Here is a 14,286-nt window from a genome sequence, read left to right on the forward strand (position 1 = left end):
ATAAAAAGGCTTTTAATCTCTCAGGGTCTAAAATCTGCAAGCTAAAAGGAATGATTGATTCATACCCATAAATTCAATCCCAAGATGCTCTGCCAATGCAGAAAGTTGACATAAAAAGAAAGAAAAAGGAAAATAGTTTCAGAAAAGAGCAATACACTGTACCGAAAACAACAACACGAATTACACATGTATATTATACTTCTTTGGCATCTGCACACTGAGACAGGACAAATGGCACAGGGTTAACGTGGCAGAGCTCATGTAAACTTTGGCAGGCTCATTGAACCATTCAGGAAACTGTGCTTAGTCTAGGAGAACATGCTGAATGCGGCAACATATGTTAACCCTTAAAGATATTGCTGACACATCATGGTAACAGGCTGTTTATTGAAACTGCTTGCTCTAACACCCACTTAGTATACCAGAATATACAAAAACATCAATATACTAAATTGCTCATCTCTTCCAAGATAACCTAAAAAATACTGATTCCAGCAAGATAGCACTTTTCCTCTTGCATTTTTGGGCCATGGCCAACTGACTTTCTGTAGGCCATTACATGCAGAATGAAATTACAGTATGGAAACCCTCCCTTGAGTGAGCCTTTTTTCATTCCCAAGTAGGCCAGAATGAAGTTCAGTATTTCACAGTGGATGTGGCTGAAGTGACATTATCAACTCCTCTGTGCTTTTCAGATAACTCTCTAGCCTACCTAGCCAACAGCTGAGGGGATTTCTTGAACAAATGCAACTGCCTTGTATAGAGGCAGACTATTGGTCCATCTAGCTCAGTATCGTCTACTTTCACTGGCAGTAACTTTTCTGGGCCTCAGGTAGAAAGGTAACATTCCCAACCCCTGCTACCGAAGATCTTTTAACTGACTGAACCAGGGCCTTCTGCAAGCTGAGTATGTGGTTTACCACAGAAACACAACCCTCTCCCTTCTTATCTCATTTGGAAGCATACAGAGAGGAAAGGAGGCACCACAGATTAATGGCCATCTCTGAAAACAGGAATATGGAAAACTGCTTGCCAAGGGCTAGGCATTATTTGGTTTAAGAATTGTTCCTCATTGCAGCATACATTACAGCATACTACAGTACCATCATGGCTGCGGTCATACACACTAAATAATCCACTTCCAGTGCACTTTCCAACTGGATTTTATTGTATGAACTATCAAAGTCCAGTTGGAAAGTGCACTGAAAGTGGATTATTTAGTGTGTATGACCGCAGCCCATGTTTCAGAACACTGTAACTCTACTTAAATTCACAGGTGATGCCACTCATTTTTCTGCCTTTCCATACTTTCCATTATTAACTGGAAGGCAGAAGAGACCTGATCTCATTTAACATTAGCAGATGATACCAAGGGACAGAAAGGAAAAGCCCTGGGGCCTGTTTAGAAATGGGAAATCTGGGAATGCTGGCACAGGCAATACTCATGGTCTGACTATATATCTGGAGCTAATCAATGACGCCGGTCCAGCTTTGTAGAATGAAATGACACCAGTTTCCACAGCCAGGGAACACTACAGATTCTGTGAGATTACATCTGTACAACCTGATATATAGGTTGGAATGTGTGTGTGTGAATATACGTGTACACACACTCTATCAATTATATAGCTGTTGTCAATATAATAGCATCTGCCTACATTCCATTTACCTTACCTTACCTCAAAGTAACTTACATGTTTTACCTCTGGGAAGAAGTTAATGATGTCTGCTCTGTCATTCCCTTTTTATTTTTTTATTTTAAAAATGCTTCTCTATTTAAAGCAGATCAGCATTCATTTTACTGTTCTTATCAGTTTATATGCACTTTGAAACCCTAAGGTCTATAAACCTCAGCTTCCCACATGTCCAAATATTATGCATACATTGCTGAGAGTGAAGTGTGCACTCCCTTCCCATTACAGTCAGTAACATTTTAAGGGTTAAGCAAACCAGAATCCATCAAGATATCTTGTTCCTTAATGAGCCAGTATTACATGCTTACATGAACGCTACTAACAATGCATATTAGTTGCATAGAAAGCTTGGTTAAGTCTTCATAGAGCTAGTCACATGCACATGCATATATATTACTGCATTTATGCCAGTTTGCTGGTAAGGTGGACAGCAGCCTAGAAGTAATCTAATTCTAGCAAAAGTCATTCACTTTAGATAGCTTCTATTTGAAATAATTCAGCTGGAGGCTCGGTGCTTAAATATAAATCTATTCTGGTAGGTAACCCTTAACAAAAACATGCAAGGGAAACATGCATCACTCATTCTGACTCCAGAATAATACGCATACCACTAAGATTGATATTTGATATTCACAGCAACCATCTTTCAATTTAAGAAGGCTTCATACTGAGACACTTTTTAAATAACTCCTGTTGTATATGTACTCCAGTTTAACTTACTCCTGTACTTTTATGTTTCATTATTTGGCATATTTTAGTAAGAGAACATTACTTTAATGAACACAGCACAATCCATCCCTATGTGGTCACAGTCACCTGTGCATGAAGAGATTGACAGGATCATGTCACCATTTTTCCTTGACTCACATGGATGAATGAACTGACTGGCACTGGGTGAGGGTAATGTACTATACTGAGCCCAAAGCATAGCCCTCCATGCAAATGGACTGTACCCGGAGTTTTCATTTTAGATGTGACAATGCTGATTGCAATAATGAAAGAAACCAGTTGTGATTAAATCTAGCAATGCTTAGTAGGGTGACATGTCAGGGATAATATAGTAACATTTAACTTTGTTGCAGTGCGGAATGTAATTTTTAAGACATCAGAAAGTGACATTTTCTCTTCTGTCTATGAAGCAACTGTCTTTTCACTATTTCCAATTAGATAAACTTAGATAAATTGTGAGCCGCCCTGAGCCCGTTTGCGGGGAGGGCGGGACAGAAATATAATAAAATAAATAAATAAATAAATTACGATGTTGGTAATTTTGCTATCCGGCAGAGGAAGCAGGGATCTGGCTAGTACTCGTGATGGAAACCTTCATCCATTGCTTCAAACATGTCCATTTTGTGTTTCCCCAAAACCACACTCAGTCTGCCCAGTTGGTTCATTCTGGCAGAACAGACAGGCACAACAGATACTAATCTCTATTTTTGATCCATGTTTGAATTCTATTTATATGTGTAGGTAGGACTCTGAAAATACAACTAAGTATTTCATGACAGAGCAACTTAAAAAAGGAAAAACAAACATACAACGTTGAGAATTGAACATTTTATAGGGAGTAGGATTTTGCTATGGGATCCTTTAATATAGCAGAAATATTGTCAATTCTAAATTGCAAAATTTCTATGCTGGTTTACATGGAAAATGGAAGTAGGTATAGATCACTGAAGTTCTATCAGTTCCTTGTTTACTTAATTTTCATTCTTTAAGAAACAACAACAACAATGTGGTGCAGACACTATTTATGGGGGGGATATGTGTGTGTGTGTGTGTAAAACAATTAGATGCTCTATACCTGTGGCACAGTATGTATAAACTGTAGTATACACAGACTTCAAATAACTATTCAGTTCAGGACAACTGCCTGTTTAAACAATATGAAGTGTAGGCCACCTAAGAAATCTTGCTTAAAAAAACAAAACAAAAACAGAAAAAATCAGAACATTTAGGCATTGTAGAGCCTAGCTCCGTCCTTTCCCTCCCCCATCCTGAAAAAGAACTGGGGATTTATGGGGGCAACTGTATGGATGGTTACTATAAATTATACATGTACATTTGTAGTTCATAGATGTGGGAGATGACTGATATGTCTATTAGGACTCCAAACTGTCCAATGACTATTACATACTAATGGCCATTAAACTGAGCTAGCATGAAGTAGCTGAAATCTTTCACGGCTAATGAAGGAACCATCAAGAAATGCTGTATATCCTACTCATCATGTTATCAATTAAGCAAGGAAATATGGAAAACCTCTGCTGAGTTCCCACAATCTATAAAACAGAAAAGTTCAAGAGGGCATTTTTATAAGGGTTGTAGTCTAATGGAATGGTTCAGGAGGGCACTTTAATAAAGGGAATAGGATTGTAGCCAGTTTATTGTAGGCATTATCTTGCTCTTACTATATCATCTTTTACTTTTGTAATCCATTCTCTGCATTGTTTATGGAATGCCATAAACTTGTTTTGTGTTTGCATTGTTTTCTAAATTTGTAATCCTAGTCCTGTTGCACTGTTTACTGGATGTTTTATGCTGCTCAACTGCCCTGTTTGTAATCGCCTTGAGTCTTGGTGAGAAAGGCAGGCAATACATAAATGTGTAACAGTTATCTGACCGGTTTGTGCACCTAAACAGATGGACACAGACAGACACATAAGATGCAAGTCTTCTTTTTGTCAGCAATAAAATATTACTGAAATTTTACTAATAATCAATAATATTACTTCTAATATTATTACTAATAATCAAAGACAAGGAAGCTTTGATGTTATGCCTTTCATATCATATGATAGACTCCTTTTGAAACTGAAAAGCTGTTCAAAGGAAAGTTGCTTTACAGCAATGGTGTCGGTGTGTGGGTGGGCATCTACTGTTCAAAGGGGTTAAAAAAAGTCAAAGATCTCCTGGATATCGCCAAAGCCCTTTGATTCACTTAAAATAGTTTTTTTTAGTTCCCAGCCAAAATTTTTGATCCTAACATGGGCAAAGGGAAGTAGCCTAATATTATGTGTTTTAACATAGGCACAATTTTATGTGTGTGTAAACTGCCATCAAGTTGCAGCTGCATAGAGTTTTCAAGGCATGAGACAAACAGAGGTGGTTTGCCACTGCCTGCCTCTGCATAGTGACCTTGGACATCCTTGGTAGTCTCCTATCCAAGTACTAACCAGACCTGACCCTGCTTAGCTTCCAAAATCTCATGAGCCTGGGCTACCCAGCTCAGGGCTCAATTGCATATATTCTTGATTCTGAAGTATATCCAAAGCAGAGAGAACTTTGTGTTTGGGCTAAATTGTGTAATTCCCCTAAAACTGAGATGGTTGCTTTCATCATGCGTGCATCCCAATCTGTGCTGTTTTCCGAAGACTTTAATTAGCCACGGTTTGTAAAAAATGGCCACCTTTCAAATCTAATTCAGGTGGCTCCATTGTTTGGAAAGTTTGTGGAACTGGGGCGAACGTGTATTTGTAGAACTGGAATGAACATTGGAACTTTTCTAACCTTGCCCTCTGACCAAGCAAAGAGCTTGAAACTGTTCATGTTATCATTCCCATGCAAACAGGCAGCAGCGATCTGAGTGAAGGTTTGTGTAATATATTTAGTTACAGATAAAAATCCGAGGAAAAGATGCAGAAGCAAGAAAGCAGCCCCAACCGAGCATGCGCCTATTCAGGCAGAGACAGAAAGAAGTGGACGTACTGTAGAAGCTGGCCATTACGTAGTTTTGACAGCGATCACCAGTAAATTCATTTGGGCACCTGAGAGCAAAAAACAGAAACAAAAAGGTGGAGAAAACAGAGAAAAAGAGAAGAGGTGAATACACGCTAAGAAAGAGGCTCCTTTAGTGTGAGCGGCCTGGACTTGGTGGGTTCACCTTCAGGAACTGAATCTGTTTTACATTGCCAACTATGCTCAAGGTGTTGAGAAAGATGTTGATTTTACGAATGCCAGAACTGAGGAAATTGGAAATGCACCTTAGGAAATATGAAAAGCACAGTTACTCCAAACTGGAAATATTAATCTTTTGATACTTTCTGGGCAGTGTTTTTTGGGTAAAGATTTGGATGAAATTTACCTATACAAGAAAACTTGCAGGTTTTAATGGGGGGAAAAAGGAATCATAGTGGCATGGGAGGAGTACATCATACAGATTCAAGCACACAGCACCAAGTAAAAGTTACAATGAAAAGAGTCCAGTTCAAACTGATGGGTGAAAACACCAAGTAACACTCATTTTGATTGCTGTAGCTGAAGGAGGAAGCAGACTTCAGATTATTTTAAAACATACTTCCTGGGTTTTGGCTTTTCATGGGCAGAACTTCAGTACATCTTGCTCCAGAGAATCCACTCACACACCTAAAGGGCAAAAACGTGATCAGCAATAGAAAAAACAGCAGAACCGGTAAAAAGAGAGACTGCTCTTTTATATGGAACACGAATCATGTTCTATAGAACATGAATTTCCTCTATAAGACCTCTGGGAAAGAAAGAAAAAACATGAATGAAAGACAAAAAACAAAGCCGTTTCCCAGAGATATTCTACTTGCATAGTTTTGAAATGAAAATTTATTACAGAAAATCAGTATCATTAAAGAAAAACCCATGCAGTTAGAATAGACTGGCTCATGAATGATTAGCTCATGAATGTTTCACAGTCCACCTACCAAGGCATGTTTTCTCTTTCTTGTGAGTGCCAGAAAACAAATTAATAACCTTGATTTCTGCAGTAATTTGCACTGCACGGTCAATTGAAATATGATTCACCTCTTTTATGTCAAGTCATCTGAGTTTACCTAACAAGTTCATATGTCATACTGGTTTTTAAACAATTGATTTCAGTTATATTTTGGACCCAAGGCAGAAACTTTATGGAAAAAAAACAATAATCCGATGTCTTAAAACAAGTAAAAAGAAAAAGAAAGAAAGAAAAGAAATGATAAATGCATACTTGGGAGTTCAAACTACAACAGAGGCACTTTTTCCATTATGTGTTTGGATGTTAATAAGCTTCTTATGCCACACCAATGAAATTCTTGCCATCGTCTTGGACAATTCTAAACAGAGATATACCCTTCTAAATCAATTGACTTCAATGGATGAAGAAGGATGAAACTCTCTTTAGGACTGAAGGTGAGCCAAAGGTACTTTGTATGTTGAGTTCATGGCTATTTTGCATTTCAGCTATGGTTACTGTTGTCATCTGTCAGATATTAACTGCAGTATACACAGACTTTCAGATATTAACTTGCACATTCAGTATTTTTGCCATAGTTTTAATAACAAGCATTATACTGAGAAGCTGCCAGGCACTCCCTCACCAAAAACTCACCATATCTTGCCACATATTTCTTAGCACCACAAGTTTGGCTGCACCAACTGACCACATGTTTTTAAACATCACTAGTTGGCGACAGAGCATTATGGAGAAAAAATATTCAAAATCCTTATGCTCCCAGAAGTGTTGCTCTGGTCTCTTATCCAGATTGACAATATAGAAAAATGTGAATTTGCTACTAACCCAAAAACAAATATCCAGATGCCTGTTTCAAGAGCTATTTGACTATGTAGTCAAAAGAACTGTATGATGTATATTTAACAAAAATGTATCTCCATTAACTATTAAGTGGCAATTAGACATTTGTATATCTTAACTTAACCATAATCCAGGGTGGTTTTTTTTCTTTTTTCTTTTGCAAAACCAGGATACACAGGGTAAAATCTGAACTCTGTAGCCCTAAGTCTTCTCTGATCTGCTCGGTCAGTTTGCAATGTAATCCAAAAATGTGTTTACACTGGACCAGTTTTGCATAGGACTGCACCACTAATCTTTTCCAATTTAAGCATTATGGATACAGCTTTTTCTGAAGAGACTTGTGTCAACTTCAAGACTAACATTTACGATGCCATAATCTTTGATGGTTCAACTCTACTTTATGAAGTTCATGAAAATGCCTCTTTTTGTCATGTATTTACTGATGTTATTGAACACAACTTTGAAATCAACAGCAAGTGCAAGTTTGGTACTAGAGAAAAACCACCAACTTACAACTACCACTTCCAGCATGTAAGGTATAATCAGCTTACTTTCAATTACATTTTGTAAATGGCCTCTTTATCTATATAATTTGTATTTTTGTCATGCACTGAAAGGAACAGGCGACATACCGCTATATCCTGAGTTTTTGCATGGTAACATGTGTAACCTGGACAGCAATAATTTTAGATGTGGAATACACATCTTTACAAACAGAAGAAGGAGAAAAAAATTAACAAGATGAAACCTCAAAGTAACAGAAACATGAAAGAAACAGACAAAAGAAAAACACAGGTGATACCTTCAGACTGTGTAGTCTGTATGGCTTGCCTCCTAATGGCATTATTATTGATGCAAACAAAGAGAAGAGTGAAAGGGTGAAAGCAGTAATTTATAATCAATAAAATTTTTGACTGTGATAGCAGTAGGTTTGCACTACTTCTGAGTGTATGTAAACTGCACATTATTCAAAAGACTTGGCTGGTTCTACCAGTATGCTATGTTTTGTTTGTGGCAGCAAAAGTGGCCGTGAAATGCTGACACCTATTGATTAAAACTGAGATAACAATCTAAGGTTTACATCAGTGTCAAGAATGCACTACTATTCTGGCCATAATACAAAGTGTGATTTCAGAAAGCAAGGCCTAAATGGATTTAGGATGGTTCTTAGTCCCATTAATTACAACTGTTGTATATATTAAATAAGCCACTGATTTTGAGCACAGATTGACATCTTCATCAGATCTAAATATTTTGTATGTGTCTTTATCACTGCGTGTTTATCACTGTATGAAGGGCTACTTCTTAGCTTGGTTTTTAAAGGCATGTGTACAGGATGATTCCTGCAAGTAATTTCCACATCTGGAAAGGCATGAAAATGCCTTTCCTACTCATTGGTGGAAACAATTCTGTGTAAATAGCATTCGGGGGCAATGCTTGTTCGTTTAAAATCAGTGTTTGCTACTTTAATTTAATTGAATGATCTTCACTGGTGCTTGGCCTAGAAACCATAAAAGCTCTTAATTGACCTGCATGGAGAGGGGATTCTCGGGGCTGGTGGGGTTTTTTTTGGTTACTGTTTCCTGCTTTTAAGTGTCATGGGATTCCTCTGAGCTCAATGAATCAAGGACCTATAGATTCCCATCCACTGCTCTGAAATTTTATTTGTTATAACTGACTACTGGTTCAATATTTGCCAATAAAATATTTATAAAACTCCTCACTTCTTGTTTCCAACTGACCTACCTTCCATGCCTGTAAGAAAAATTCCTGGTGCAAAGGTCAAAGGGTAACTGGACTAAGAGGACTTCCAGGGGAGACAAGAGGGCAGAGAGCCTAGAGTATACAATTAAGTTAGCCTGAAAGCAATCCTCAATGGGGCTTACTCCCAGAAAAGGGATTTCAGGATTGCATTGACTGCTTAATAAAGTTTTGTTCTGTTTTGTGCTACTGGAGTCTCTTAATCATGGGTGCCCAATAGCCCAGCATAACTACCCACAATTTTTGCATATAAGGGAATAAGAAAAGATAACTTCAGGCTATCTCTGGCAGCATTCCCTTGGCTAAAATGGGGATTAGTAGTGATAAACCAGACCAGCTTGTAATAAAGTTTGGTTAGGGTTGCCATCTCCCCAGTGGGGCCAGGGGATCCCCTGATTTTGTGGCCCCCAATCCGCCACTGGACAGCTGGTCGGTGAGGGAAGCCCCACCCCTAAACAGCAATGACGTCACTGGTAGTGATGTCATCATGCTAGGGCCATCGTGTGGCAGGGGGGGAAACTAGCATTCGGGGGGGGGGACTCCCGCAGCAGAAGACTCCAGGAGAGAAGCCAGGAGCACCCCCCCCCGCAAAAAGGTGAGACCTGGCAACCATAAGCTTGGTGGAGGAGGTGGACAGGGTTATCTTATTGCAACTCCATGTATCTCTGTGTTTTGGTGTAGCATCAACCTAAACTGCATCAATGGAGAGGTGGGATGTGTGGTCTACTGGATTTCATCCTCCTGATCAAGCACTTGGGGTGTGCATTCAGATATTTCCAGACTGAAATGACACCTGAAATTTGCTACTTTGTTTCACCTTAAGGATTTCTGAAGCAGCAAAGAGCACTCTCAAAATGTTGGCAATCCTGAAATGTTGTAATTTCCCCCCAAGTTATTTCAGCTTGGGTAGACCAGGTGACTGAGTTCAGACACCAGGTTTACTGCACTGTTTTCAATCTGAAGGCCAGGACTACCAATACCCGATATTCCTGAAATGGTTTCCCAAAACAGTTCTCTCAAAATTTCAGGATAATCATCCCTTTTGGAAACACCAAAAAAGGAATTAGTATGAACATTTTTGAAGAGAACATATTGCAGCATCCTATCCAGCAGACCCCAAACTCTGAGTATTTATATTCAATGCTAGGATACTTGAGTAAGAATCATAGAATGTTAAGAGTTAGAAGGGACTTTGCAGGACATCTAGTCCAACCCCCTGCACTCTGCAGGAGCATAGCCGAAAGATAACCCTACAACATACCCGAAAGATGGTCGTCCAGCCTCCGCTTGAAAATGTCCAGCGAACGAGCATCCACCACCTCCTGAGGCAGTCTGTTCCACTGCTCAACCACCCTTATAGTTAGGAAGTTTCTCCTGGTATTTAACCGGTAATGACTCCCTTGTAATTTCCACCCATTAGATCTAATCTTGCAATCCAGAGCAAGAGTACGGATTCTGATGACATATGATCCACTGCACAACCTAAAAGTGATATTTACTGACCTAACAGAGTAGTGCTGAGAACCCCCATGCCTTTAGCACTTTATCCAGTGACGACTCAGGATCTTATGGCTGCCATGACAACTACAGGTGTGTCTCAAATTATTTCTGCCCCCATGCACATATCAACATACTTTTGACCAGCTGTTCTGTGTGTGTGTGTGTGTGTGTGTTGCTTATTAGTTGTTCTCTTTTCATGGACTGATTATTACCTAGAAGGATTTAGGCTGGATAGAAATGCCAAAGTTCTGCGGCAGTGCAGGGGGCAACAGAAGGATCCACTTCAGAGACTAATGGGTGGTTTCCTGATGGTTATTTGAATGTCTTCTGTTGGCATGGCTAGTGGCCCTGTCAAAGTCCTGGTTAAAATCTAGAATAGGGAGTCAACTTGGGCAGTGGGCATGATTGGTTTTCCTGAAACTTAGTAAAGCCCACATGGCTCCTTGGTTCAGGGTGTAGGGATGATGATTGGAGGAATGGAGGCAAAAAATTGGAATGCATCTAACTGAGCAAGGGCTAGTACTCTTTTTAAAGTTACTCCATGACAGTGATGATCACAATGAATAAATCACTCTTTTCACTTTCACTGCATCCATGCAATGCTGTCCAGTAAAGCTTTTGCAAGTGGTTTAGAACATGTTACAACTAATCCATTAATATCTAAGACTAATTTGTGGAAAAACTGATCACATGAATTCCAGCATGGATGCCACACTGTGTACAAAGAAGTATCTGATTGCATATCAGGCTTCCTCTTGTCCAGTTTTTATGAATACCATCCAGCAACTTGAGGATATGAGCACAACTCTTGGAGAGGTGAAGCCTATCCCTGACTCTTACCCTTCCTGACTGTTCGGCTAGAGAGATTAAAATGCCTCTCTGAATGGAGATAGGATCTCCAGGAAGTTTAGAGAAACAACAGTAAGATGTCTATGAAAGAGACCTTCAACGGATCCCATCAGCCTTGATAGTTTCCATCCACTATCCAATATTCCATTCTTGGGCTAGGTAGTTACACAGGGTAGCAACACAGTTCTGAAAATTTCTGAATGATATGGATTATTAATTACAAACTCGTTTCCATCCAGGTTTTGGAAATTCAACAGCCTTTGTCAACCTGTTGGATGATCTATACCAGGAGTTGGACAGAAAGATCATTTTGTCACTAGTTCTCCTATTTCTCACACAGGTACTGAACACCATCAACTACGATATCCTTCTGAATTGCTTGGGAGGATTTTTTGAGTAGTACTGTTTTATGGTAGCTTCAGTTCTTCCTGAAAAGTAGATTACAGAAAGGGGTGCCAAAGAACTAGTGTTCTAACCAAAGCTCTTTGGCTTGTGGGAGTACCTCAACTCTTGTTTTTATACTCTGTGTTATTTAACGTACACATATGAGGATGTCTGTAGGTTTGGGCTATGTTGTGATCAAAATACAAATGAGACTCAGCCCCTTCTCTCCATGTTCCTTATTTAATTTTGGGATGGCAGTGGAAATGATGAATCAGTGTCTGAGATCAGTGAGGGACTAGACAGTGATGAACAAGTTGCAACTTAAGCCCAGGAAGCTGTATGTATGCTTGGTCAGAAAAATGACTGAGGGCAAGTGCTGCACTTCTGCTGGAAACAGTTGGTGTGCCCCTTGAAAGGCCATTCTGCAGTCTGGGGTGCTTCTGGATTTGCCACTACTCCTTGATGGCCAAAGGACAGCTGTAACCAAATGTGCCCCCCTGAACTTGTTTGCCAGCTTTGCCCTTCTTGGATCAAAGAGATTTGTCTGTGGTCACTCATGCCTTGTTGACATCCAGCCTAGACTACTGCATCGTGCTTGATGTGTAACAGCCCTTCAAGACTGTTCAGAAACTGCAGCTGGTCTCGTAGGTGGGGGCCACTGGCAACATACTATGCTTATTTTGTCACCAGTTAGTTTCCAGGCCAAATTCAAAGTGCTGATTGTCATCTTTAACAAGAACAGGGACCTTAATACCGCATGGATCACCTCTCCCATATAAACCTCTGAAATACAGAGAAAGGGACTTCTTGATAGCTACTACAGGGTACCCTTCCACAGTAAGTTCATCTTGCTTTTTCTTGCTAGTGTTTTGCCATCTTCTGAGGATAGCCCTTAGGGCCTTGGGCTTACTGTTGAAGTGTTATTTGGTTAACACTGGCTGCGGTCACACGGAACAGAAGCCACACAAGTGAGACGGAAAACAGGCGGAGTTTCCGGGCGCGATCTCACCAGCACATCTGGGAAGCGTAGCACTCCCGTGGCTCAACTGAGGCTTCCAGCCGAAACTGCGTGGCAAAAAACTAGTACCTCGGAGGTACTAGTTTCCAGAAACTGCGGGGCAAGGGCGGGCGTCTGATCGCGTTTCCGGTGGCATCCGGCACCCGCCCATGTCCCCTTGCAAATAAGGTGGGTTTTTTTTGTCCAAGTCTCTGTGGATGCACACACGCACCCAACGGAGCATGCGCATTTGTCATGTACACACAAAACCAAAACATTGCGCGCCGGCTTGTCCTGTGATCAGCACCTCTCCCTTGCCATGGAATCTCCACGGTACCTCCACAGGACCTCCACGGGAGGTCTGATCGCTTAACTGTGCAGTAGTTTGCCCCAGGGCAAACAGCCACGCTTCTCCCCCGCAGTTTCCTGCCCGTGTGACCAGGGCCACTAAGAAGCTGTGGCCTGGTGACCCTGCCGATTAGCAATTTTTAATATACTGGCTGACCATTCTGAATCAGGCAATGCTGTCTCTACCCTATATAGTTTTACATTATATGAGATTTTATAAGAAGGATGAGAAATCTGATGTTTCTCAAATGCTAACAAATTCATTTCATGGCTTCTTATATGCCATGTTGTTCATTTTGCACGTCCCGGGTACAAATGTTTTTCAATACTCCTACAGATAACTGATAAAACACATGAAAGTGAATGCTGCTAAACAGAACAAAATGAGCTGAAATTGGAGAAAGGTAGGTTCAGTATAGTACTAGTTGCTGGAAGTGGTGTTTGGAAGAACCCTTAGATTCACAGGAGGCCTCTAAGAGAGCTTTGTTGCACTGGCTAGGTGACACCGCTCAGAGATTAAGAGATATGGTGACATCTGATAGGATGAAAGTTAAGAGCTTTTTGTCTTCTCCCTTTCCAAAGTACCTCAAATACAGTTTTTTAAGAAGTTGATTTTGTTAAATACAGCCCAACATGGGACTGAAAGGATTTTTAGCAGAAGAACAGCTGGTCAGACCAAAAGGTTTATCTAGACCAGCATTCTGTTTCCATACCATCAGTGGCCATCCAAATGACTCTGAGAAGCTCACAAGTAAGTGTGAAGACAACGATGCACCCCCTAGCTTAATGTCCCTCTTTATAAGGAGTCACTTCCAGCATTTGAAGGTGGTTTAGATAGTTTTGTTGTTTCTAATAAAACACTGTAAACAAATTTATTCTAATCTTTGCATACAGAGAAGGCATTTGCAAATACAGGAGTGACCTACAGTTGGCTTGGCTGTTTTAAAGATTACATGAAATGCAGCCCTATTACATCACACCTACAAAATTGGATCTAGCATTATAGGCTTAAACAACAACTGCTGAGTGCTGTCAAAATACTAGCTTTGTATCTGGCACTCTCTGTTTTATTACACTGGTTACTGCCTTTTAGCAGCAATTACATTCAACACCTATTATATAGGTGTCATTCCTAATAACCAAGCTGATTTTTTTAAAGCCTACTCCATGTCATAGGCAGTAAAAACAAATCCAATTGGTAAACTATTGCG

At 40.1% G+C, this 14,286-nt stretch overlaps 1 protein-coding gene across 1 annotated transcript in view; it reads right to left on the minus strand.

The window, feature by feature from the left end:
• Positions 1–14,286, minus strand: part of NRG1 (neuregulin 1) — a 136,766-nt gene that overhangs the window by 24,837 nt on the left and 97,643 nt on the right. The window contains exons 3-4 of the mRNA XM_015423728.1: positions 5,403–5,461; positions 66–89 (exon numbers count right to left, since the gene is read on the minus strand). Of these exons, the coding sequence (XP_015279214.1) occupies positions 66–89; positions 5,403–5,461 (83 nt within the window). The remainder of the gene's footprint in view (positions 1–65; positions 90–5,402; positions 5,462–14,286) is intronic.

This window comes from Gekko japonicus, unplaced genomic scaffold (assembly GCF_001447785.1).
Source record: "Gekko japonicus isolate JY-2015 unplaced genomic scaffold, Gekko_japonicus_V1.1 scaffold48, whole genome shotgun sequence".
NCBI classification, from domain to species: domain Eukaryota; kingdom Metazoa; phylum Chordata; class Lepidosauria; order Squamata; family Gekkonidae; genus Gekko; species Gekko japonicus.